The following is a 27,489-nucleotide window of genomic DNA, read 5'->3' as shown; positions in this document are numbered from 1 at the left end:
TTGGGAGCGGAAATACTTCAAGTAATACCCGAAGCCCCTAAAAACCCTACTTTTGTACTCGCCATGGAGGAAACTCTGGGAACCCTTTAGTGACATTTCATCTAAGTGTATTTAGACTTTCTACTGATGCAGTCTTTGAAAAGGGAGTCTGTCCTCTGGCAGTTTAAAGCTGCATGTCAATAGTTAATGTCTTATTTAATACAAGAGCTGACAAATTGGTGGCCTTAGCTTTCTTTCAGGTTGGATTGTAACCTCGGTGAAGGTAACAGACTGTAGTAATCTGTGTATGTAGAGAAAAGTCAAGATGACATGTGTGGTGGATTTCAGCCGAGCCTGCGCAAACCCAGTCACACCAATGCAAAGCTTTCTAATGTGGCTTTATTGCACTTGTTTTCTAATATATCACAGTCCTTCCAGTGGACTTGACATTGCAGGGGGGGATTTTCAGTACTGCATATGAGAAATTGGACCAAAGATAGTTTATCTCTTTGCAATAACTCCTCACACTGAGACAGAACACTTGCTATTGTTGTACAGTTTTAATTAACACACATTCAAACCGCAGCTTGTCAAGTTTGATAAAGCATTTAATTAAACTCAACTGCACGTTGCAAGGTGTCCTGTTTATTCACTAGAGCGGTTTCTGGACTGAGGAAAAGAAGGATCACAGCACATTACCAAAAGATGGTTTTGAGAATATTTGAAAAAGGGAGATATTTAAAGCCTTTTAACACTTGGTTTCAAATCTAAAGTTCTTTGCAGCATGAAATATTTAGCCTTCTTGGATCACTGTAGTTATGGTTTATAGGCATTTTAAACCAAATGACTGTTAAACTTCATTTGAATACTTTGGTTAAGATAATGTCAAAGTGAAGGCTATTTGGTAAACAGTCTCGGATAAAAACATCCTTATTTATTAAGAGTTAAGACTCTGCTTCATCATGACCACACGTCATCTATAGTTACAAGATGATTGAGAACATACCTGTATGTTTTCAGGGCCTTTAAGAATGGTGGCAATAATGTTATGGTTTGCCTTTTTTCATAACTGTTTTGAACCTGCTTTGGTGTCAGAGATCTTGTCACACACGTGCCAAACAATTTAGACAATCACAGGAAGTGTTTGACATTTGAAACACTTCTCTGTCCAAACTCTTGGTACTGAACAAAGCGTTCTTATTCTCTGGCACTCACTCGTCTACTTCTGCATGACAGTCAAATACAAAAACAAGAACTATTTCCAACTGCAATTATCTGTATCGTTTAGTGCTACGGGGGATCTGCGTTTCAACTGCCTCTCAAAAGGCAAGACTAAGGAACAAGACTAAAACTGTTCTGGATCAGGTGTCACCAGCTATTCGTAAATCCATCAGTCTGTGCATGAAGTAACTAGTCTTCGGTTCAAACTAGTGATTTAATTAATCATGTTTCACCATTAAATCTTAAGGAATCGCTTAGCTAATAAAATTTGCAAGGAAAAGTCTGCCGCTCTGTGCAATCAAAAGAAAATGTAAATATGAGGTCGCTGTAGTTTCACAAAATGATAGTTTAAGTAGGAAAAAAATATTTTACACTTAACTAGTAATCTTTTTTTAATGTAGATAATATTATGTTTTATTTATAAGTCAGTGTTTCTCAGTGTTAGTATTCATGCAGTATTTCATGATGCTAACCTAGCTAACGTTATTCAGTCATTTTTAGACATTATTAATATCACATTAAGTCAATTTAATAATGTTGCTATTTTGGTGAAATTTGATTTAAAATCTAATTTTTATTTAAAAGTGTCAGGTCAGATGTTTCAGCCATATTGCAGTCTTAATTTTAAGCTAAAGTTAGCTTTGCCAGTTGGTTTTGTGAGCTAATCTTACGTACAGTATCTTATCAGCTAACAGTTACATATAGCAGTTACTCTCTGCATAAAAACTAAATTATTACAACTGTAAATCTCCACTTACAGTAATAAACACTCACAGTATAACTACAGAATTGAATTTACAAATAGCTGGTGTTTCATGTTGTTTTCAGATTTTAACAAATTGTCAAAATGGGAAGTTTTTGATCCGATCTAACTCAAAAGCATTAAACCGCTCCGTAATTACCAACATGTATAAAGTGCAGCAGTAACAAAACACATCAGATTTCCCGGTTGAAGATGTAAAATAGATTTTTATTGAGCGTTTTCATGATTTTTTTCTGTATGTCTGTTTAGATTGTTGAATAAGGCAAATATTGAAATTTCAGACTTCATCTCAGAATTTCATAGGTATCCATTTAACTTTGTTGCAAATTAGTTTCCCGACTCTCCAGGTTTAAATTTGTGGTTTTGTTATTTTTAAAGTTTCAAAAACCCTCCAGGTAAGCATAAGTTAAGGAGATACTTGGAGGTATGAAGCTGAGGTGGTGTGCATCAGTGCTGTTACATGGATTCTGGGTTTTAATGAGGGAACAGTAAGTAGCAATACAAAGAGCCAGACAAGAAGAGAAAAAACAGATCTGCTCTTTAAAAAGAATCATTATAGATGAGGTGAGGAAATTGTTTTGAAGATGGCTTTTTATACTGTGCAGTAAAGTTCAAGGAAAGATGGTGGAGAGTTTTGCTATGTGTAGATGGTCTGTGAAATGTCAGAGAACGATGAGAGAAAGTTGGTGGGTGTCAAGTTTAATACGTTGGTGGTTTTATGTGAAATACTTTTGTGTCTCCTAACACTTGATTTTGTTACTGTAAAATATTTTCCTGTTGTATATGTGGCATTGAGGCACTTCATAATTCTCTTTATATATATTTTTGTACATCAATCGTGTTTGTTCCGATCAAAGAAAATAATTTAAAAAGATGTATATCCTAAATGAATAAAAACAAGCAAGTCCCAAACCCTTATTCAGTTGTGTTGAGTATTTTTTGATCATTTTGAAACCAGGACACAGTCATTTGTAAATTTCCCCGCTGCGGGACTAATAAAGGATTATCTCTTATCTTATCTTATTTCCTGCTTAGCACCAGTTTAATGTCCCTCTGCAAGAAAGAGGAAGTTCTCCAGACACAGAGGTTCAGCTACTGTGACTAAATCCAAGCCAAAGTTAGGTTTTATGAAAATACAGACATGAAAATCAGTACACAAATTGTTCTTTCAAATTGCAGCACTGAATATTGTCTCTCAGACATTATATAATATTAATTCATGAATATTTTCCTCTACTGAGCAACACAGAAAAGTCCTAAAGACATGTTTTATCTGATGTCCTCAGGGATGGGTTACTTGTCCAAATTTACTTCACATCTCTCAGTGGTTTATATACTGACAAACTACTACTATAAATCTGAAATACCTGATCAGCAAAGAAAAAACATTGTCTCTATTGAGCACTGAGTTTTTATAAGTAGTATACTTATGTAAGGACTCTGTTATATGTTGTAAATTGAGAAAGAAAGGCTTATCACAGTCTTAATTTCAACATTGTCACCTTGTAGAGCTCAGAGGAGTTATGCAAGTAGGGGGATCATAACAGACATGCAGTTTGACCTTCATACAAACTGATTGATTGCACAGAAGATCACAGGAAGTGTTTGACATTTGAAACACTTCTCTGTCCAAACTCTTGGTACTGAACAAAGCGTTCTTATTCTCTGGCACTCAGTCGTCTACTTCTGCATGACAGTCAAATACAAAAACAAGAACTATTTCCAACTGCAATTATCTGTATCGTTTAGTGCTACGGGGGATCTGCGTTTCAACTGCCTCTCAAAAGGCAAGACTAAGGAACAAGACTAAAACTGTTCTGGATCAGGTGTCACCAGCTATTCGTAAATCCATCAGTCTGTGCATGAAGTAACTAGTCTTCGGTTCAAACTAGTGATTTAATTAATCATGTTTCACCATTAAATCTTAAGGAATCGCTTAGCTAATAAAATTTGCAAGGAAAAGTCTGCCGCTCTGTGCAATCAAAAGAAAATGTAAATATGAGGTCGCTGTAGTTTCACAAAATGATAGTTTAAGTAGGAAAAAAATATTTTACACTTAACTAGTAATCTTTTTTTAATGTAGATAATATTATGTTTTATTTATAAGTCAGTGTTTCTCAGTGTTAGTATTCATGCAGTATTTCATGATGCTAACCTAGCTAACGTTATTCAGTCATTTTTAGTGGAGTCTGACATTATTAATATCACATTAAGTCAATTTAATAATGTTGCTATTTTGGTGAAATTTGATTTAAAATCTAATTTTTATTTAAAAGTGTCAGGTCAGATGTTTCAGCCATATTGCATAGTCTTAATTTTAAGCTAAAGTTAACTTTGCCAGTTGGTTTTGTGAGCTAATCTTACGTACAGTATCTTATCAGCTAACAGTTACATATAGCAGTTACTCTCTGCATAAAAACTAAATTATTACAACTTTACAACTGTAAATCTCCACTTACAGTAATAAACACTCACAGTATAACTACAGAATTGAATTTACAAATAGCTGGTGTTTCATGTTGTTTTCAGATTTTAACAAATTGTCAAAATGGGAAGTTTTTGATCCATCCAATTCATACAAACTGATTGATTGCACAGAAGATCACAGGAGACCAGATCAGCAGCAGCTGAGCAGCACATTTGCATAACAACCACCACTGAAAGCTCTGAACTTCAACACGACCAGAGTAACTGCGGTTTTAACAAGGACCAGGACTCTATTTTCTTACTTAATTTCTTTTTTTATAAAAAAATATATATTTGCAATTGTATCTCCTCTCGAATTCTGTCAAACACATTTGATATGCATGTTAAAAAATATGCTTATACTGCCCTCTGGTGGTAATTAACATTCATTACTTTGTACTGGTCAAATGTTCCTGCAGGGCAAAATGAATCAAATGAAGTGTGAGAACGCAGAAATGCAGCAATAAATAACATGACTCTGAGACCATGAATGGCAATAAGCTTTTTATTTAAACATTAAGGCAGTGTCTTTTTTGTTTTTCATTTTTACACTGCTATCCACAAAGCTTGCTGGTGGGCATGTAGAATTTAACCATGTGAATATTTATTTTATTTTTTATTTTTTGTAATACCAACCTTGAAGCAAGCCACATAAATATTTACATCTCTTCAGTTTTATATACAATCCTTGCTATTATACAGTGGGTTATAATAAAAAAAAAAATCATTATGCACAAAATGGTTGAACAATGTACTGTTTATGACAAACCCACCCCCCATTGACAGTCCAGGGAACACATGAGCAAATAACTGTGTCTTTTCATGTATTTGAATGATTACTTAAGATTTGGGACATGATTGAAAAACAAAACAAAATGGATGCATTTTAAAAATCACTTCAGTATACTTTTAAAAACTACGTATTAGTCCATCATCGGTTTAGGGAACAGCTGGATATGGCTTAGTCTGATTACCGACACATTCTTAAATTTCATCAGAGGACAAATGATATACACGCAGAGAGATTAATGTACAAAGCCTGGCTGTATTTTTGCCTTGCCTGATGAAATTGCAAACCCTCCATCAGTCTTGATAAAAAAACAAAATCAGACCTAAAACATGACTGAGCTTTCTGCAGGTGTGACACGCTGGATGCTCCACCGACGACAGGTAGAATGAATGAAGGAGGAAGAGGAGGTAGTCCTATAACAGTCATGTTTTATGAGAATCCCCTGTGACAGAATGAACTAGAGATAGAGAGGTAAGTCTGTCTAAACCACTAAACAGGCTCAATGCCATCGCTTCAGAGTGTTCAGTCAGAGGACAGAATTCGTCCTTGGTTGCACAAAGTCACAATGCGGGAAACATTTCCCATCATTTACACAGAGGAGGACCTTTAAAATACTGCAGTAAACTGTGAGAACATGTCAATTAATGTTACATAAAACTACCAGAATGCTTCTGAATGGCTTCCCCTCGACTTCCTCTGGCCAGTACAAACACAATGGGTACAATGAAGTACACTTGAAGTACATCATGTTTCTTAAAATGGAGAAAACATCTGATGCAGGCACAGGTAAGCTGTCCTGTGATACAGTTAGTTGTTTTGGAGAAAAATCTCATGAGTTTAACAGTTAAAAGCTAAGGCTGTGATGGATTTGAAAGCAAAGACAAAATGCACACAAAATGTTTTTTTCTTTTAAAAAGAGGACGTTTCATTTGCTGTTTTGTTTTTCAGATTTCCCTGCGTGGAGAGTATAAACCCTGTCATGGGGGGCTAAGCTAAAGAAAAACTGTGCGTCACTTGGTAACTTCAGAACTGTATATGTAAAATAAATGGCACTTAACACTAGGAATATCTCATAACTGTACAAAATCTGCCTGGATGAGGAGTTGGGTCTCAGCTCCTCCTCTAGTCAGTAAAAGGTCAGAGGTCAGACCGTCACAACAGCTTCTAGACGAGACTTTGACAGGCCAGCCCAAGCTGACACCGCCATGGACCAAGGGTCATAGAAAGATGGCTTTTTTTTGTCACCTCTTCAATGCGAACAAACTCTAAGTGATGCTGAGGAGTTTGCCTTTAAGCAGCTTTAAGGTCGGCCTGCACCTGCTCGAAGCGGCTTAGTCATCGTTCACTAAAATGTGATTGTCGCTTTGAGTGCGGGAGCGATGAAGAATATCGGTGGCAAGACCAAAATAAACAGATGGGTGTTAAAGGATTCCTCCACAGTGGGATTTCTATGCTGTTCTTGAGTCCATTTTTCACCTGCCCCAGGAAACACAGATTTTAAAAAAATGCCATTGTGAACAGACTGACAACTAAGTGCTTAATATCCAAAAACTGTTTCAACAAACACAGACATGATTAATATAAAAAACAGTGAGAAAGTGTCACTTGTTTCACTGCCATCCATCTGGCAAATCATCTCTCCCCACTTGTATGCCTGAGGTCAACAGGCCTTCGCTGTTCCTCAGGACGCCCCCCCACCCCCACCCTAATATATGACGACATCAGCAATGAACAGCATGTTTACCCTGTAAACCAAATGATATGACCCTCCCAGCATAACAATCTCAGCCCGCCCCACCCTCATCCCCAAAAAGATACATCATTGCAGATAATAGACAACAAATGACACCATCAAAAGTTCACCATCAAAATGTACTAAAGGTCTCAGCTCACGTTCCAAACACAGGACTGGACTAACTGACTTTTTTTTTTTTTTTTTTTTTTTTTTAAAAAAGGAGCAAAAGAACGAACCGAAAACAAGAAAAACAAGATGTTGATTCTGCTCCCAATTGCCTCGCACTTGTTCTTGTAGTGGTAGCAGTGCACAGGCCGCCTGCACCTGGCGTTCACTGTGAAGAAACGTGAGAGGCCCGGGTCAGATCTGCGTTCGATATCTGTCACTAGAGCAGCCAATCGTCAGGCTCCTGACCAAGACCAACAACACGACCTTGGAGTCCCTGTCAGCGACGTTAGAGCGGTGCACTCAGAAGATGCAGGTCAGTGTGTCTATATCGATAAGGCCAGTGAGGAAAAAGTAGCAAAGTTTTAAAAAAATAAAGAAAAAAGAAAAAAGATAAGTGATTTGTCCTTTAGAGTAGTCCTGGAGTGAATGCATAACACATAAGTGCAAACATACACACACACACACACACACACACACACACACACGGAGCAGCAGTGTCTGAGCTCGTCGCTGCTTGGCGTCTCAAATGTGTGAAAGGAGAACGACTTGATCCTTGCTTTGACGACTGACGGAGGAAATGCAGAGTGGAATGGTGTGGGTCGGTTTGCAGATGCCTCAGCAGGTGTGTGTCTGTTGTGTGTGTGTGTGTGTGTGTGTGTGTGTGTGTGTGTGTGTGTGTGTGTGTGTGTGTGTGTGTGTGTGTGTGTGTGTGTGTGTGTGTGTGGCTGCAGCAGCACAGAGCTGGTTGACTGTTAGCGGGTCTGGTGGTACGATAGATTTCCGGGTCACTCGCTGTCAGACAGGGTCTCGTACTGAGACATGAGCAGAGGCTTGGGCTCCTCCTCCCAGGAACGGCCCTGTCCAGGTCCTGGCCCCGGGCCCTGGCCCCCCAGCTGGCCAGAGGAGGGCGAGGGAGCGGACACTGTCCCGCTCGGGAAACGCATTATCAACGGGTTACACGGGAAGGGGGTTGGAGTTGAACCTGGAAAGAGTGACAGAATTGTTATGAGGAGTTTGAGACATCTTCCATCAACCAGTACAACAGATAACTAATTAATTTATCATAAACTGCTGAGTTTTCTACCTGTGGATGAAGGCCGATCCTCCCAGACGCGGTTAGTAAGAGGGGTTCGTCTGTTGCAGTCTCCTTCAGAGTGGACTGAGGACACTGAGGACGGTCTCTCCCCCCCTGACAGACCCGGTCCTGGAGATTTGGCCTTCCGCCCGTTAGAGCGCCCACCGCTCTTTGAGGACTTCCCCCCACCTGCAAGCAGAGGAGGCCGAGCTCAAACCTACAGTGTAACAATACTGCCCATAGTATTTCTAGCTCGGTTTAGAGCTGCTGATTTGACCTGACCTGTTGTCATACTGTAAATGAAATCCCATAATTTACAACCCTCATTTTTTATTCTAATAAATTATTGTTTGACAAATACTGGTACAAAAGTCTTCAAAGAAGACTTGAATAAAGAATTACTTGGTAATGTTTAAGACGGAAAGAAAAAAGGTTAAACAGTCAATAAGTCTTATTATAAAATGGGGACTCATTGGAGTAAAGTAAAAAAAGATTTCCCCAGGCAGATAATCGTGCTCAAACAGAAAATGCACACTTTTCCTGCCTGATGATCCCAAGTTAGTTGTAGGAAACTAAAAGATGTGATACAAAGCGTGGTAGCAACCCAGACAGTGCCTGAAAGGTAAAACTGAAAGCCTGAAATTGAACCTTTGTGAACAGCACAAGCAAGACTATATTGGGGTGAAGAAAAATGTACAGAAGTGTCTGAGGATGTCGCACCTTGTGAGAAAAAGTCGTCAGCGCGTCCGTCGGCTACAGGCATGCCAGCAGACACGGCCGATCCCATCTGGTTAGCAGCGTTGGATGGAGAGCGTTCCTCGGGCTGATCGTCGTATTTGCCCATTAAGGCCTTTCTTATAATGGCCTCCAGGCCTATCGAGTTACCAGGCGTCTCTGGAGCTGGGTGGCAGCGGACGCTCACAGGTCCTGTGAAAAGTAGAAGTGTTTAACAAGTTAGAGGGAGTAAGGGACTGCAAGTACAGAGAATGTAATAAGAAGAAGGACAAAAAGGACATGAAGCTACTCTAAAAATACAGCAATGAGAGCAAGAAGAGGGGGAAAGAGGGGGAGAGATGATAGTCACAGAATCACAGCATCAAATTGTATTTTACTGAAAGTAGGCAGTGAAGACACGAAACGGAGGTAAAAACAGTAGGAAAACCAAATAAGTAGTAATCTTAAGGACAGCATAAAAGCAGAACAGACAAACATCATTTCATTTCATGGCATTCGTGCTGCATTCCTATTTAAATCTATCCGTGGGCACAATAAACTGTAGGTTAGAAGAGCCTGGAGGCTTGAGAATTGATTCGTTTCTCTAAAGGCCTCTCCCAGGTCTTCAACACATCCTATGTCATAAATGTCCCAGCAGTGTTTACCATGCCCGTGTCATCAGGGAACACAGGTCAAGTCAATTTCCTGTGTAAACACCACCTTTCACACCAACTCAGGACCTTGTAAGATTTCTGTACATCTTTCACAACAGTTCTAGTTTGAACGCAAAAGAGAAATCCATGTTCAGGATATTGCTGCTGAGGATACTGTTTTTAAGTAAGACATTTTCTACAACTAAATTATTCATCATGAAAAGTGCTGGGGCTTTGAACAGCAGTATACTTGAATCAAATTGTTCCAGGCTCACACCAAAACGAAGCTGAATAGAACTGAATTAAACTTTCACTTCATTTAGCGGTCTGTCAAAAACATTGCTGCCTGCAGTTGGTGAACATGATATTGCTTATATATTGTCACATGACTGATGTGTTTCCAGTTTTGTTATGTCTTCCTTGCAAGCTCCTCCATGAATGGTCATCATTAAGTAAACAGACAGGTGCAGTTTGTACACTGGCAGTTAATCACTTTGCTGTATTTCACAGCGGTTTGACAAACTTTGCAAACTTGCCAAAGTCATTTATTTTGTTTGGAGACTGATAAGGATTTAACAATCGTTCCATTACACCACTTTCACAATGCTGCTCCATTACCACAGTATGTATGCATGTGTTGACCCTCAACATACATCCACTATTGTGTATCATCAGAGTCCGTCTTCTCACTTCTAATCAATTTAAATATTTATGAGGTTTAAAAAGATTACCTGCAGTTGTAGACGCTGGCATATTGAAGATCTCTGTTCCTGGCTGACCAGCATCTGAAAGTGAGAACAGAATTTCTTTTTTAAAAGTCAATTTTCTTTAATGACACTAAGGTTTTCATCTGGAAAACTATTTTCTACGGTGCACTCTGCCTGTGCTGAGAGGACAGACTTACTGAAATCACCCTCATTTCCCACCACTGTCATCTTCTTGATCATCTCCTGTTTCTTTGATTTCACGATCGCCGAGGTGCTCTCTGTCAACTTGCTGAAGAAAGCTGGAGGCTGGGAGGCATTGGGAGGGGAACGGGAGCCCATTCTGCAGGAGGGAAAGGAGAACCAGGTTAACAAACACATCTAAACAAGCCCCTAATATATATATATGTATATTATATATATATATATAATATATATATACTATATATATATATATACACATAATATATATATATATATATATATATATAACTATATATAATTATATAATTAAATAAATAACATACACATTCTCATAATATACAAAGTGTAGTTTGGATGTTTAGTTGCAAAATGTTGATTCTGTAAATTCTGGAGTAAATTTTTTCCCCAGAGATGAAGTCTGCATATAAATTGAGTGATTGTCACGGTTAAGCAGAATCATCAATTGATGTTTAAATTATTTGCAGGGTCACAAAAATGACCAAACAAATGTTTTAACTATTAGTTGTATGTATTTAACTATTTTCCACTGAAGGTGGTGGACACCACCACCTTCAGTGGAAAATAGTTAAAACATTTGAAAAACAAATCGGCTGCAATACCTCCCTTCCTCAATTATACTACACCTGGCACTTTTATCCAAAGCAGCTTAGAATAAGTTCATTCAACCATGTGGGCTCAGGCCAAAATTGTAGAAAATAATGCAAGTACATCAACTTCAATAAATGTGCTGAATTACTTCATGTGCTACATTTAGAAACCTTTTAATGCAAGAAGGAGGGCATCTGATGCCTAACATTTTCAGATATTCTTTAAAATGGAGGCATCAGATACTCTTCCTGGATATTTGAACTCCTCACCCCGTCCCTCAGGGTGAACCACGACACCCTCAAAACCGAGATTGCAGATAAAACCGTCTCATTGCAGCTGCTTATATGTGCAATTGGATTCTTTTGGTGACTATCCAAGGCTCAATACTACATGTGAGTGTTGGAGCATCAACTGGCTGGTAAATTGAGACCCCTAAATCATGAATTATTCCTAAAATTAGGACAACAAGTGTCTGCCATTCTGGAGGAGGTAATATGACTCTTTGTGCCTGGGAAAAAATAGCTTAGATTTTGGGTTTCTGACACTCAGGGCTTCATTGTTGACATAAAGCAGCGATGGAACTAAACTGGACACTTCACTCCTCAGCTGTGTCCTGAATTTCACAATTGGCGGGAGTCTTCCTTCCAGCCTCTTGGCATAAGCTGTCCAAGGGAGGCTTTGCAAAGTGAGATAACTGGACCCCATTTTTAATAATTGAACAGAGCACTCCTCTATTGAAGCCCATTAGCTCCAACCTCCATGCAACACAGGGTGAAACATCTCAACCATTTCTCATGTGAGGGTGCATCTCAAAAAGGTGGAGCTCTGATTTATTTTTTGTATATTATAGCCTGCCTGTTGTTGACATAGATGTTAGCCTGTCTTTTATCACTATGGAATAGAGCATTAATTGCAGCACTGCTTATCTAAATATTATACAAGCTTTGGCCATCATAAAGTGAACAAATACAACAGTCTGTTAGCTGTTGCAATGTGCGCCGTTACCCTTGTTCTCCCTGCTCGTTGGAGTAAGAGGCCCCTCCCTGGACCTCGGGTTCAGAGCTGGCTCCAGCAGGAGACACTGGTTCAATGCCATCGTTTGAAACGCTGACCGGTGATGTCTTGGGCTGAGGAGGAGACCTTCAGAGAATACAAAGTCAGATATATTTACAGCACGAATAACATGGATCCAAATTGATGAATCCTCCGTCAAACATGTATGTGTTTAACATTGTTAACATAGGGTTAAGGCATATATATAGTACACAGTGCCCACCCAACACATTTAACAGATATTTCTTCTTTTTCATAATTATTCCTACCGGTCTCTGTTGCGTTCTCCGCCGAGGCCCTCTTGATATCGGGACCCTTGGGCAGACTCCTGTGAGTTGGGAGGGAGCTGGGAGGCACTGGGTGGACGGGTCAAATCCAGGATAGGAGAGCCGTGGTAGCTTTGCTGCTGCTGCTGCTGGCTCTGCCTGGTGTAGTCTTTAGTTATCACCTCCTGTTTACATAAAGACATATCCTGGTCAGAAATAGGAGAACATTGTTTGGCTTACATAAAACATTGAAATTCCTTGAAGATTGTTGTTCAGCCCTTTAAAACTACTTAGGAAGTGTGCTTCATAAATATTGAGATATGAATATTGTTTGTTGTGCCTTTTTTTTTCCCCCCCATTGTTAATGCAGTGGTTGAGTGAACTTACACTGATGTGCTGTGCCAGGGTGACCACCCTCTGGCTGCCTTTAACGCAGGGGGACGGGGGCTGTTGTCCTGGAGACAGTCTCTCCTCAGACGGAGGACGGTACAGACCGTGTGGCTCCATCTTCTGTTGAGCTGTTGAACAGACACACATGTACACACACGCACACACGCACGCACACATGCATCAGGAGGCAAAAATCACATCCAAACATGGGTAAAAGTTAGTTTGGTTTTCAATCCATGGAGACATAATTCAGGATCTCTAAAAGCGTGCTAATGAAAACATGCAGAATTCAGAAATGTCTGCGCATCCATCAGAACTTATGGTGGATGTGCAATTTAAACATTTCATGTAATATTTGCACATGAAAGCTCAAAAGGAATAGCTTTTCTTTAAAAACACAGTACGACAGTGTGGCTGACAAGCTACTTCAGATCTCTTAATTATTCTTAATGAACTCTTTGCATACAGACCAAGCAAGCCTAGCTTTGACCAGAAATGATGCTAAAATTGACTGGTTTTGCATCAGTGACTCATAAATGAAGAAGTCTCAGAAAGTGACTTCATAACTGAAAGACCATGTTTCCGCACTGAACAGAATAAAAAAAAAAAAAAAAAGATGGGTAATCCCTTAGAGACAAGAAGAATACAAATGCATTTACTGTATGCTACGAATAAAAGAAGCTATGAATACTATCTTAACCTCAAAATAAACTCATTCATGCTTAGCCATGAATATATGAAATTATTGTTGGACCATTGTGGCAGCCTATTTCAAGATTTTATTCCCTTTGTGCGTTGTTTCTCATTATGTGTTTTATTACACAACTCTTGCACTACAGTATTTATCTCAGGAGGAGATGATGTAAGCTGAGTGTGGGGAGCAGGACTGAGTGTATGGACTCCCAGAGAGGACGAGTCTCCCGGAGGGACAGGATGCGGTGGTGTTTGTTATTAGCTAGCAACAACAGAAGGGACCCTGGGTTCATTTCAACAAAAGCTAACAATAGCCTGCATTTCCCTCATGGTCCAGTCTACTAGTTTGTGAATGCATGCCAACATCGATGTGATGCTGTCCTATCAATATGTCTGTCACGCACTCTTCTGCTTTCTGTTTTGAGAGGCATGCTTCCTGTTGACTTCTGTACAGTTGTTTTTGACACTCATTTGAACTCAGCATGCAGTTGTCACTTGCCCTACATTTGTAATATGCAGACATATGAGTGACACGTTGCTCTACAGCAGAAAAAAAACAACAAAACAAAATCACATTCCAAATGACTGACAAACTTCCAGAGGCTTGATTGAGAGAGAGATGTGTTGAGCATTTGGCATGTGTGGAAAAAAAATAAACCCAAAAAAAAGAATCAGCATAAATTACTGTGAGCCATAAACAGGAACATGCAGAGATTTGGGAGGGGCAGAAGCTGCAGTACCCACCTCCCCCATGATGGCTAAAAGTGTTTTTCACCTCCTGCTCCTGTACCTTTCCCACACTCCTTTGCAACACCAGTGCTCTGTGGGACCCCAGGGAGTTAGTTTGGTGGTTGGTAAGGCTTTAAATGACGTTTAATGAAAGGGACGGTCACTCCAATTTGCTAATGCCCTTTAGTCATCTGGGATACATGTGGTCATTGTCCAAAGTAGTGCCCAGCACAATGTGTTTCAAGTAGGTCTGAATATCTACAGGAAAGACGTGCAGCAGTGAAGTAGAGCTACTGCATGTATAAAGTGTTTGAATTACAGGCAGTCTCATTTAACATGGGATTTAAAAGCCTCCTGCAGTGAAATGCCTTTTCAAGCGTCAAAATATTCTTGTCATGCCCACTTTCATGTGATGAAATATTATGTTTAAGCGAGTAAGTAAGCAGCCGAATGGGAGGGAGGACGGGTGCCACACGTTAAATTCAGTCACATCCTCTGCAAAAAGAAAATTAAAACAAGCAGCGAAGGACGTTCTGCCTGTCATGCCACTATCTTTAGCTGTCTGAAAATGAGACCTTAAAGGACACCTAGGATCTTCTTCATGGAAAATGAAATGTGTTGAGTTGTTAACCATTAATATTTTATCAATGCTCTATCAGGGTTGTAAACTACATCTTCTACTTTAAATTTAGCCAGTCAGGTCTAATTTGGACGGACTACAGGTTTAATTTTCCAGAGGGCACCCTTGGTGGTCTTTAAGTTTTTGTAAAGAAAAACTAATAATAAAACTAAAAAAAAAGCAAAAAAGTGTAGCATTGAAAGAAAAAAAATGTAAATGAATTGGGCTGATTTGATAATGCCAACCACCACAGCGTGCAATAGGCCACAGACTGACGGGGAAGGTCTGGGTGATGGGGGGGGGAGGGGGAGGGTGGGGGGGGGGGACCCTGGGATCCAGAGCGTCTTACCATCAGTGGCGTCGCTGGCAACAAGCGAGCCCGTCTCTGCCATCCCCGTTTCACAAGAAATTTGACGCATAATAACCGCGTTTATGAAGTTGGCCGCAGTCATGGTGGTCTTACCGAGTGCTCGGAGCTCTTGTTCCTGAATGGACATCGCTTTGTTTTGAGTCTTTTCCCTACTAGGTGTACCGCTTTCTCCACGGCCAGGAGGGTTATCCGACTGGGGAGGGAGCAGGTGTTGGGGCCGGCCGGGAGCCGAGGGGTAGGAACCTTGGTACATTCCTCCTGGGCTGGGGCAGGACAGCTTGGGGTCAGATTTACTGGAGGACCCGTGCTGGTCCTGCACGTGCTTGGGTAGACCACCCCGGTTTTTGCCTCCATCGCGACTCTGCTCTTTGGCTACGTTTAAGTCCATGGCAGGTGGGTAGGCCTCGGGGGGCACACCTGTCCTTTGGAGGTGGCCAGGATAACCTTGGTAGCGGGCCGGCCCTGAGGACATGGACCTGGCAGGCCAAACAAAAACATGAATTGTAAACAAGACAAACAAAGTGTTCTCCATGCTGTGAATGCTCATGAGAAATTAGCTCTGTGTAGTGTCTTGTATAAACAGAACTAAAATGCAGTTTACCGAAACACAGAGGAGCCGGAGTGATCGTTCACAGAGAGACTCTTGCCCCCGGTGTTGTGCAGGACACTTGGCCTCTGCTGCACGTTGTCCTGGGTGCGAGGGGACACTGGGGAGTGCTGGTGGCTGTACGGTTGGGAGGAGGGTCTCACACTGCTGCTGCTACTGCTTGCCAAGCTGTGTTCTGTACCTGAGTGGCACAAACAGATGTGTTTCATTAATCTTTCCCCACACAAAATTTGTGCTGACAGTTTGTTACTTTTAACTTGTGCATAAAAATGAAAATCTGCTCCACACCTGGTCTCCAGATGGGGGCGTGCTCCACATTGCCAAGAGACCCGCCCTTCTCTCTGTCACGCTCCCGGTCTCTGTCTCTCTCTCGGTCCCGGTCCCTTTCGCGGTCCCTCTCCCGTTCTCTCTCCCGATCTCGGTCGCGTTCACGTTCCCTGTCTCTCTCCCGCTCTCTGTCTCTCTCCCGGTCCCTCTCCCTCTCTCTTTCACGCTCGCGCTCTGAAGATGCGCCCTGCATCTTGTTTATGTGTGAGGACCCAACTGTATAGAAAAAAAAAAAGAAGATTGTAAAAACAATAATAGTGCAACATATTTAAAAATGTAGGTGAGTTTGCTTGATTGAACTGAATCGTACCAGGTGAGATGGGAGAGGTGGGGTAAGGTCTGCCAGAGAATGTGGCGGTTCCCCCGGGGATGTAGGTGATGCGATCCATTGGGGAGCCGGCTGCCCCTGCAGAGGGAGGGACCAGGACAGGTAAGTGTGGCACCTGAGAAAGATCGATGATTCCTGGGGGACAGAAAGAAAAGAAGGGTAAAGAAACGCTGATAGCTACAGATGTGTTTTGGTTAAGAGGTTAACAGGTAAATAAAGCCCAACGCTGTGTTCTAATACTGATCATTTTACTCTGTTTATAATGTGAAAACCAAAACATGGTCTTTCCACTTTGTTCAAAATAGAAGTAACGATAACAAAGCCCTAAAATGAGAGAATGCCATTTGGATCTGATTCGATTCTGTTTGAAATACTTCCATTTCTGGTTTGTTAAAGTTTACGAATAATGTTTCCTTCTCCAACAGCTTCTAATTACCTTTTACCTTTACTACTGCTTGGTGAAGCAAACCAGCTGATTGACCACAACTTGCATGTGCCAGACAAATGCAACATGCTGCTTAGAATAAAAACCAGATCCAAGTAACAAACATTTTTTGCAGCACACTTGATGTCAGATTTTCAGTTTTCCAAACATCTTTAAAAGCCAATGTGAACACAGCCTAAGAGAAATAGAAGTGAATGTCAGTGTTAGTCTCACCTCGTGGGGCTGCAGAGTAGGGCATTTGAAGGGGTTGGTCTCGTGGAGCGAGGCCCCTCAGCAGGTCTGAGCGCTGGGCAGCCATGGCAGGCCACTGGTGCATCTGCTGGGAGGTGATGTAGTCATTGAGCAGCGTCTGGCGGTTTTCCAGGGCCGCGGTGTCAGGAAAGCCACGGATGAGGTAGGGGTAGGGATGAGGGTACGCTGGGTTGGGCGCAAGGTGGCGAGGCAAGTAGTAGGCCGCTGTGTGTGAAGAATAAGACACGTCTGTCAGGAAATGTCTGTTATTCATATTGCCAATTCTTGTCAGACTACTCCATTTTCTGATGCAGGGACAACAAACAGTCCGCCTTTATGATAGATCTGACCACGTTAGAATAACTGAAAAGAAGATTTCTATCCAACTTGGCTGTGGATGTACCTGGGTCAATGGGGATGCCGCGGGGCAGCGACGCAGGGTCGAAGGCTATGGGGATTTGACGGTACACGTCTGCTCCAATACCCTGCAGCAGACGCTCATAGGTCTGTTGATCTGAAACACCCTGGAGGGGTGATTTGGTGGCACTCATTTCCCTGGGGGTTGGCGTGGATTTACGCTCCTGAGGCTGATTCTTACTGGAACCTGGAGTTAAAACAAGGACACAAATTAATTGAATGTACGGTCCTTTAGTGTGAAGGGTGATTTATCTTGTTCTACATGATTTCAGCTGGCTTGACTGTACGGTATAAACCCACCATCATGCTGCCTTTGGCTTGCCTCCCTGGACAGAGGGGAGCCACGATGTGAAGGCCCGGGGTAAGGGCTCCTTAAGGCGCCTTTGTCATCGTAGCCCACTGGACTGTGATGAGCCTTGCTTCCCTGCTCTGACGCCAGTGTAAGGGGGGAGGAGCGGGCTATAGTGCTCGCCGTACTGACCACCGCGCTGGGCCGCCCTTTAGGTACCTCCTCGTAGCGGCCCCTCTCAGCACGCATCTCCATGTGGGAGGGAGCATTGTGGTAGGAACGTGGTGAACTGGCGATAATGGAGCGGACATCATGACGTTTCCCTGAACCAGCTGCCTCCTGCTTCATGGGTGTTCCCTGAACACAACGGGAATTCATTAGAAAATTGTAGAGAGAGAGAGAGAGAGAGAGAGACAATAATAGTTATTATAACTTTATTTACATAGCACCTTTAAAAACAGAGTTTATAAAATGCTTTGACAGACAAAGCAAAACAAAAGCAAGACAATACAACAACAGGAAGCCCAACAGTGAGGTCCAACAAAAGCAAGACAAGCTAAGGCAGAATTTTAACATTGATAAAACAGTAAAACAGATGAAACAACAAATCAATACAACAAGAATAATAATAATAAAAAAAGAACAACAATAATATTGTCTTGTTAGCGTTAGTGTGTGTACCTGTGCCATCATGCCGTCCTTGGCAGGCTGTCTGAGCTCCTCCCTGGGAATGAGGTGGATGGAGCGACCGGCCTCCTTCACCGTAGGCACCATGGCCTCTCTGCCCTTCATTGGGTCGGAAAGCGAACCGGGCCCGCGGGGCGGTGAGCTCTCTCTCTTCATCTGCTTAGCCTCCCTCCTCAGGTAGCCATCCTGAGGGTCCAGATGACGAGGTATACCTGGAATCATTAGAAGCACGCAAATCTTATTTTTGTTCAAACAAGAGTGGGCAGCACACAGAACTGGGCACACAGAACTGAGAAAAAAATGTAATAAACAGAGGAGACATGAAGAAAGGTTGTGATCGGGTTTTAACAGCTCAGATGAACCAATGAGGGTTCTGAGAGCAGCTTCATTCACTACCAATCTCTGAGCAAGATGATACAAGATGGTTATCTGACTTTACTGCTGTCAGTTATATAAATATGAAATCGACATGAAAGTACTCCTGCCAGCGGGTGAGTTCTGGTAAGCTGGCGCAGTCTGTTTCTTGACAGGAAAAAAAGAAACAGAAAAAAGCTATCTTTTGCTACAGCTCTGCTGAGAGAGCACTGCGAGTACAGCGATGAAGTGAGAGCATGAGCGAACAGACGAAAAACGATGTTAAACAGCATTATCTTGCAAGCAGATACATTGAAATTCAGTTCAAAGATTTAATCTGCTGCAACATCTTTAACACTTTTCTAAGTCCTTTTGTGTCACTTTGATCTGTGATTGGCTAAACAATATCAGCCTGTTTCTCTTTTAGAGTCATCAAAAAACACGCAGTGCCTTTTCATCTTAAATGCACGTTCAGCCGGAGGAGATTAGATTTAGACATGAATGATTATGTTAAGGTTTTTACCAGAAACAGCACAGTGGGAAAAATCTTCGAAGGAAGGGTATGGGAGATTTAAAATGAAGGAGGAAGAACGGAAAATCACATGCTCGTGTTTTGTAGCGAGGCGTCATCCTACCTTGTGAGATGGAGCCACGGATGTGATGAGCATCCTTGTAAGGTGTGTGGTGAGGACTGTCCCTATCATGAGGCATGGCTCGACCAATCAGACCTGAATTAGGGAGGGAGGAGTAGTGAGATGTAAGACTATGGTAAATGATTTAATCATTAATGAGAGTTTAATGTGATTAAACAAGAGTAAAAAAAGGGATTTCATCCAGTAACCCCTTGTGAGCATTCACAGGGTTAAGAGGGTCATCTCTTACCTTCACAGTTGGCAGCAGGCATTGAATCCCTCAAAGGAAGTCCTCTTGAGATGCCCCCCTCCATAATGTCATACGGACGCTTCAGGCCTAGAAGTTCCCCAGACTGGCCTCGGCCCTCATCTTTAGGGTTCTGAGAAGGTGGGCCTACAAATGACAGAAATGTTAATATACTAAGTTAAACAATACCTCTTAGTGCAAGTAATCAAGGAGTTCTATTAATTATGTATTCATATAATTTAGTCCACCGTCTTAACTGGTTATATCTTCTAAAGGGTTTGATATTTATACTTCCCTATTTAATGTTTATACTCACTCTGTTCATACTATCTTAGTTTATATATATCTATATATCCCTATATCTCTCTATCTATATATCTCTATCTATATATCTCTCCATCTATAAATATTTTTCTTCCCTGCCTGTCTGGCTTCCTGCCTCATTCCTATTGGCTGTGCAGGCATTCTTCAAACTGTACAGTGCAAAAGTTGTGTCTTATCTGAACACCACTTGGCTCACTCACAACTAATCCATTTGTTGGGCTTGTGCCAGAACTTCCTCAAAATGAAGGTAATCGTTGGCAATGGCATTAAATACTTGCAGCCAGGCGGATGTACTTACGGTCATATGTGAGAATGTGCCCACTGATGCCCTCATAGACCACATGGCCTTTAGACAGAGCCTCATCCCGTTCCCTCTCGGCTCGACTGGCGCTGTCCTCTGTGATCAGACGGGTTATGGTTCCCTTATACAGCACATCAGCTGGCGTCCCCTGTGACCAAGAGAGGGAAACATACCTGCACTTAATCAGAAGTTCTACGTTTATATTACAAACTGCAGCGAGGACCACGAAATTCATGTTGGTCAAGCTAGACTATTTTCAGAACCACCTTTACATCCCAAAGACACACAAAATCAAACGTCATTCACCAGGTTATGAAAATAGAACTACCAGCAGGCTCATTCATTCTAACTAACTGCTAAGGCTTGTAGCAACAAATAGCAAAGCCAACAATTACACTGTTGGAACGATACTGAGAAATTCACTTTGAGGAATACATTAAAATGTCAAAGAGATTACACTAAAAAGTCAATTTTGTTATGTGGTCTAAATATCCTTTATTAGGGATAAGCGCTATCATGAAACTTTACAGTAGATAAGATAGACACTACAAAGCCCACAACCAATGCTATAAACAACAGACTGTTATAAAGCTACAGTGCTACTTAATAGAATAATTAACTAATGTCTGTTATCAAGGCCGTTCTCAAAATCTGTTTAGATAATAGCTTCGAAGGGCCTTTTTAAGAAACAGCGCATGTCAAAAACAATCCTGACTGATACTATATATATGTATCTAGGAATAGCCTTTGTTTTTCCTCTCAGGATTGTTGAATTGGAGCCGACTGTAATGCATTTTACGAAACATTTATTCTGTTTCTTGAATTGTTTGTGCCCCAGAAAGAGCTTTTGTTACAATGGTGACAGATAACAGTGATCCAAAAAAATAAAAAAATAAACAAACACAGCTCTGAAATACTAAGTAGTACTCTCTGAAGAGGCGGAGGTGCAACAATAGATGACAACAGGCCTTTTTTTAAAACCTTGAATCACATCACTTGTACCTTGAGCATGAGTCATATTTCTACACTGCTTGAGAGCGGGGGTGGGCGGTTGAGTAGGAGACACAGTAGTGCAAGATCACATTTCTCGTCTATTAGTTGCAGCTTTTCCAAGAAGACATTGCTGAAGTATGAAGGCCAAACTAGCAGGTTTCTGTGTAATGGTGTGTTGTGTTTACAGGATCAGATGGCACCGATAAAAGCAGTCCTCATCTACCCCCTAAGAAAGTACAACATTGATATATCTCGGTGCTTATCTGGCTGCAAGCTCAACAAACAAATGAAATTCTCCCTCCAAAACGGCACTGATTATGCTTTATCACTTTCACCTTCTCCTTACTAATCCATCATGGTGGATAACAGCCCCCTCAACACTCGTTTTCTCTTGTATATCAGCTGGATGTGATATCACAGTGGGCATATCAATGACTGGGTTTAGCCGGAGTCTAGAATAAATAGATAAATAAAAAAGGGAACAGACGCGGTACAGTGTGTACCTGTTGCTAGGGTGACGGGGGTCACTCGGAGCCGTGGTTATGTCACAGCAGCAGGGAAATCCAGCAGCCACAGCACTTGGCTTGCCAAATGACGTCTAAAGCAGACCTGCTGCTCTCTTTCATCATAAGTACCATAATAAAAGCTGAGTGACATAAAGGCTGCTCGATTGATAAAGGTGGCTTTAAACAGATTGGGCAGGGGCCAAGTGACAGAATCGATTCGGGCAAAACTAGTGCCAATCATCAGAAAAGGTGTATAGTAATGAAAATGTGGGTTGTCTTTGTACCAGCCATGTTTGCTGCTTCTATCATGAACTGTGACACAGTTTAACATTGTCACTTTTAGTTCACTGCTTACATCCATCAGACCCTGGCTAAAGCTAATCACATTAACCTGATTGTGCCGCTCCAGCACACTGATCTGAGGGGAAACAACAGGGTCAAATATATAGATATATATATATATTTTTTTTTTCTCTCCTTGACCTACTTAATGGCTCCTTCTCACAGTGGTTCCTTTTTTTAAACTGACTTATCTGAATCCATTTCAAAAAGGTTGCCCAGAGGTTTTCCGAATAAAGGGGAAGGTAACTGTTTGCCAGTAGTCTGTCGTAATGCACTACTCAAATTTGAACACTGTCAGCAGAATATTCATAACACACTCACACCAGGATTGCCACACCCAACACAGCGATAAACTGCACATATGGGAGATTGTGTTGCAGTGACAGACTCCCTCTGTCACTGTAACAGAGCTCCCTCCAACGAAAATTAAGAAAAGTAAAAATATGTCTTAATCAACTATTACTCATATTTATATTTCCTGCATTTTAAGATACAAGCTCTCAACAATCTCAAAATTGGATAGACTAAATTTGATGTGGGTCAACTTAAACTCAAGTGTACAATGTGTAGGATACTTATGTTGAAAAATGAAAGTAGCCACATCAAATCTCTACTGTGATCGTCAGAGAGAGAATAAAAAACTTGACTTGGACATTCCTCACTCCTGTATAGTACTACAGCCTGAACAAGGACCACGGAAATAGACTCATTATACTTTGCAGATCTGAGCTCACCTGAGTTATGGAGCCCCCTCGGTAGGAGATTGAGGAATCTGGATGCATTCTGGTCCCTGGGATACCCTTAGTGATACTGCCCCCCTGAACAGCTTGAATAGAACCTGTGAAGATAGAATAGTTTGAGAAGATACTAAGTAAAAAACAGCATTAAGAGTTATATTTAAGTGGAACACAATCATTGGGAATAAAGGTTTGCAAAGAAGTTCTGCAAGGTTGTTTCAAAGAGCCTGTGAGCATGGCTGGAATCAAGGCACATGCTGTTGTATTAAACAGAATTTTACATTACTACAACATTCAGTTTTAACACTGTATCTACTAATCTAAGCGTGAAAGCATGGCTTTATGAAGTTCCCCCACGTTGTATAAAAACTGTGTTGAGACACCACTGGCAGTAATTACGGCTTTGAAAATCTTTGAGTTTGCAGCTACTAGCTTTGCACACATGGATCTGAGCAGTTTCTCCCATTCTTCACATCCTCTCAAGCTCTGTCAGATTAGACGAGCTTCAGCAAACTCAACTCTCCACTGATTTCCAGTTGAGATTTGAGTTTAGCCTGGGCCACTCAAGTACATTCAGAGACTTGTCCCAAAGTGGCTCCAGTGTGGTCCTTGCTGTATGCCTCAGGTCACTGTCATGCTGAGGAGGTTAATCTTTTCAGCATGACAAAGCTGAACAAAACATGTGGGAAAACCCATGATTTTACTTTGTTATTCAAGGGCGTATGGCAAAACAGTCAGATTTTAAAGTGTTTTCCAAGATGCATGATATCACTGTTAACACACTACACAGTAAAAAGGAAAGACGCAAGAGCAAAACACGAATACCAGTTAACCGTTTATGGAAATCAAATAAAAGACAAGGTGAGCCACCCACCACGAGCAGCAGCACTATCATGCGGCGACCCCTGTGTTGGCATGTTGTCGGCTTGAGAGGACGAGCTGCGAGGGGACAACTGTTCCTGCTTTATCACGGGAAAAGCACCTGCTGCATAGTTTGGGGAAAAAACGGGACAAACTGAGAAACAGCAATGAGGGAGACGTGTCAATGGTGAGGCATAAGACCTGAACATCAGATGTGTTGAGAAAGGTGGAAATGGATGGCAATAACAGGAAAGAAAAAATAAAGTGAACTAGTCCCTCCACATTTTTTTTACTCACCAACTTTCCTTTGATCCATCCAAGACAGCCCCATCTGCGTGGGGGTCATCTTCCCATGGTCCAACCCATGAGCTGGGCTGTGCAACTGCACTGGGGTGCCCTGAAGAAACAAGCATTTGGTCATAATGGTGATAGCATTATTATTGCTCTAGCATAGAAATAAGTGTGTCAGACTTTTTTTATCCATGTCTTAATCATTTTTGTAGCATTTGCTACTGAGATTATATTTAAAAAAAAGATTACTAATAATATAAAATTTGATGGTTTCTGTGGGCTAAATATGGACATGTTAAAGCCCTGGTTGTCATTTTTGTGGTGCTATACCTGAGTGATGGAGCCCCCTGGTTTGGTGGAGGAAATGAGTGGCGGAGGCTCTGGCATGTTGAGGGGCCTGACTGCTGCTAGCCTTCCACTGTCCTGTGGCAGATTAGAGAGCGAGGGGTGGCCTGTTTGCTGGAACGCTGGAAGGCAAAAGAGATTAGGAGATTTGACTATTGTGAAGATTTTGTTCAAAGTTCTCGTGATACAGTATTCGACACAAATTCATCTGAGGCTTGTTAAGAATATAAAGACGGGGCATGACCGAGAAGAGGACTCACAGTTATAGTGGAGCAGGTGTTGGTCGTGACTGATCTTGGCCATGTCTCGAGGGGACATGGGGTAGGGGGAGAGAACTGGTCGACCCAAGTTGGAGGTCCTCAGGTCGTCGGGGCCCAGCGACTGCTTCTTGGCTTCACCGTGTGGGGAGAAAGCCCGTGACTTTTCTGCAACAACAAAACACAGAGTCAGGACCGAAGCACAACACTCAGTTAAACCTGCACTAATCCAAGAAGCTGTCGTTCAGCCGCAGCTCCACGCTGTTGTCAACAACATCAACACCAGTGTCATTGTTGTCTACATAGAACCCCTAACGCCACTTCCCAGCCAGGGTGATATCATCGACACTGATTTAATACGCCAACATACACAACAAGCCACTGCTAATATTGTAGAGTACACACAGTAAAATCCAAAAGAGGAGGTGATCACCCTGCAGTGTGGTTAAGGTGTTATTACAAAGGGAATGGTGTGGCAAGGGGTGAACCTACTTAATCCCTGCAGGAGGGTCAGTAACCACCTCTCGTTGCCTTCCAGTTCTGAAGGGACACAAACACACCACAGATCATCGCATCCTCACAGATTTTTCTCTCTCACACAAAAAAAAAAACATGCACCAACTACAAAAACACTTAGCTACTGTTGCAACATGGCGTGACTTTTGTTTTCACCAACAGCCAAATGTTAGTAAATAGTAGCTGGAATGTAGCTTGTAAATATATCTACACCTGCCCTCTCAGTCAGACGCTGTGTGAAGAGCTTTTTAAGCCGTTTTCTTTTCTAGAAATGCATGAAAAACTGGATGCTGTATGTTAGGAGATCACAGCTGCTGCGGTGCCCGGTTGAGACCTGTCCTTGTCTGGACTGTTGCTCAAAGTCTTACACTGTACTCTCAGAGATTCACATTCCACAAGCTCACAGTAACTGCACTGACCTAGACTATATTCCCTTCTGGGTCAATAGCAATACCAGATCATTTATCAGTTCCCTCTCCACGAGTGTCCCAGAAACACTTGAATACCCTCAACACTAGAGAACACAGAATCAAAGTTAGAGCATGTAGCAAGGACCAACTAAGTAAAACTAGATCAAATGCTACTTAAATGGCAAATTATGCAGCATTAACCTCCATTTTTCTTTTTAACTTTTCGCAAGTCGACTGCTCATCCCATGATTCCATCTATCCTTCGTTTTAAAATGGACAACTTAAGCAATGCACCATGTTAACACACATGCATACAGCCTGCAGAACAGTAAAATTAGGGATCATAGAGAAAGAAAATGATGGCATGGGAAAAAAGACAAATGCTGGAGATTGTGAAAGGGGTTCCTATATTTGTAACTTTAGCTTATACAACATCCTATACTATCTCTCAATACTATCGGATTGGTGAAGTATTGATGTGACCGATGACTTTGGTGATCGATCAGTTTTCTCTCTGTCATGATGGAGGTGTGCGTACCATCCTTGTCGCTGGTGGAGGGGCTTCGCGGGCGAATACGAGGACTGATGCTGTGAAGAGCCTCCCTGTCTCTGTCTGTCTGCAAGGTGTAAGGCTGCTGTTTGCCTGGCTGGCCTGGAATCTGCTGCAGCTGCTGCTGCTGCATTTTGACCTCCTGAGATGACTCCCCATGAGCCATGGTGATCTGTTGCTGGTACAATGCCAGAGCGTGAGGGGGCAGCACTGCCTTGCCACCTCCACTCCGCTGACCCCCTTGCATGGAGGCGTCTGGCATCTACACACAGGATGAGAGGAGAAGAAAAAAAGGTTACAATCACACCTCGCACATAACACAAGCCTACTCCTTTCCTGGGATTTGACATATGGTTAGCCGCATACAGTATCTGATAAACACGATAGCTAATAAACATCTGTTATTCCTTGGTAAGCTAATGTTTCCCTAATGCCCGGGATCTAATTTCTTCTCCACAAAGCAATCTTTCCCGTCATCCTCCATTTGGCCGGCTTATTTTATACAAATATCACTTAACAATTCCACCTGCTATACTGTTATCACCATCAGCAGAGAGACAGAGATAGTATTGATACCACTGCTATGGAAAGGTGTGTGTGTGTGTGTGTGTGTGTGTGTGTGTGTGTGTGTGTGTGTGTGTGTGTGTGTGTGTGTGTGTGTGTGTGTGTGTGTGTGTGTGTGTGTGTGAGAAAGCGGGCTGGGCAAATCAGTTTTCTGATACATAACACTACCTTGGTCAAAGACACTTTCCAAGGCTGGAGAAGCGGAGATACTCTTTACACAACCGGTGTGATACATAAGGGAAAAATGAAAAATACAGCTTACGTAGTAGTGACTTACAATAGGTGGTATAGCCGCCGCCCTCTGTTTGAGCTGTTTCAGGTCCAAGGGCTTCTGCAGCGGGGAGGATATGACCCCATCGTGAGCGTAGTTCAGGAGACTTGGCCGCGGAGAAGTCATTCTATAAACACAGTGACAGAAATAAGTTTTAGCCTTCACTTATTAGCTTTGCCCGCTTGCATTAGAGTTCATATATATATTTTAAAATCTAGACAAAAAGAATACACTTCAAAAGACGGCAGAGGTTCTGATTGTTTTTCCATCCCACATGCCTGCCTATCAATTCCTGCAAAGGACACAAATCCTCACTCACAAGGTATTTAAGTAATGAAATGATGGGAAAAGAAGAAAGCCAAATACATGGGACAAATGTGTGTGTGTGTGTGTGTGTGTGTGTGTGTGTGTGTGTGTGTGTGTGTGTGTGTGTATTGACAGAGGCTGATACTGGAA

The 27,489-nt window shown here is 41.8% G+C and overlaps 1 protein-coding gene across 9 annotated transcripts in view; it reads right to left on the bottom strand.

The window, feature by feature from the left end:
• Positions 1-7,156: 7,156 nt before the first annotated feature.
• The window catches only part of ncor2 (nuclear receptor corepressor 2), an 82,221-nt gene continuing 61,888 nt past the window's right edge, over positions 7,157-27,489 (bottom strand). For 3 of the 9 annotated variants that reach the window (XM_054611760.1, XM_054611762.1, XM_054611766.1), the window contains 27 exons: positions 27,040-27,160; positions 26,187-26,460; positions 25,215-25,262; positions 24,726-24,890; positions 24,451-24,587; positions 24,127-24,226; positions 23,843-23,953; positions 22,966-23,069; positions 20,388-20,538; positions 19,769-19,912; positions 19,522-19,614; positions 18,527-18,744; positions 17,857-18,202; positions 17,543-17,743; positions 17,122-17,364; positions 16,446-16,598; positions 16,097-16,351; positions 15,803-15,989; positions 15,181-15,677; positions 12,788-12,918; positions 12,404-12,585; positions 12,087-12,221; positions 10,469-10,611; positions 10,296-10,349; positions 8,918-9,124; positions 8,207-8,386; positions 7,157-8,104 (listed from right to left, as the gene is read on the bottom strand). In XM_054611760.1, coding sequence (XP_054467735.1) covers positions 7,908-8,104; positions 8,207-8,386; positions 8,918-9,124; positions 10,296-10,349; positions 10,469-10,611; positions 12,087-12,221; positions 12,404-12,585; positions 12,788-12,918; positions 15,181-15,677; positions 15,803-15,989; positions 16,097-16,351; positions 16,446-16,598; positions 17,122-17,364; positions 17,543-17,743; positions 17,857-18,202; positions 18,527-18,744; positions 19,522-19,614; positions 19,769-19,912; positions 20,388-20,538; positions 22,966-23,069; positions 23,843-23,953; positions 24,127-24,226; positions 24,451-24,587; positions 24,726-24,890; positions 25,215-25,262; positions 26,187-26,460; positions 27,040-27,160 — 4,777 coding nt within the window. In that variant the 3' untranslated portion in view covers positions 7,157-7,907. The remainder of the gene's footprint in view (positions 8,105-8,206; positions 8,387-8,917; positions 9,125-10,295; positions 10,350-10,468; positions 10,612-12,086; positions 12,222-12,403; positions 12,586-12,787; positions 12,919-15,180; positions 15,678-15,802; positions 15,990-16,096; positions 16,352-16,445; positions 16,599-17,121; positions 17,365-17,542; positions 17,744-17,856; positions 18,203-18,526; positions 18,745-19,521; positions 19,615-19,768; positions 19,913-20,387; positions 20,539-22,965; positions 23,070-23,842; positions 23,954-24,126; positions 24,227-24,450; positions 24,588-24,725; positions 24,891-25,214; positions 25,263-26,186; positions 26,461-27,039; positions 27,161-27,489) is intronic. The other 6 variants (XM_054611767.1, XM_054611768.1, XM_054611761.1 and 3 more) reach the window with 4 other exon arrangements.

Source organism: Anoplopoma fimbria, chromosome 13 (genome assembly GCF_027596085.1).
Source record: "Anoplopoma fimbria isolate UVic2021 breed Golden Eagle Sablefish chromosome 13, Afim_UVic_2022, whole genome shotgun sequence".
In the NCBI taxonomy this organism is placed as follows: Eukaryota; Metazoa; Chordata; class Actinopteri; order Perciformes; family Anoplopomatidae; genus Anoplopoma; species Anoplopoma fimbria.
This window is presented reverse-complemented; position numbering and strand designations above follow the sequence as displayed.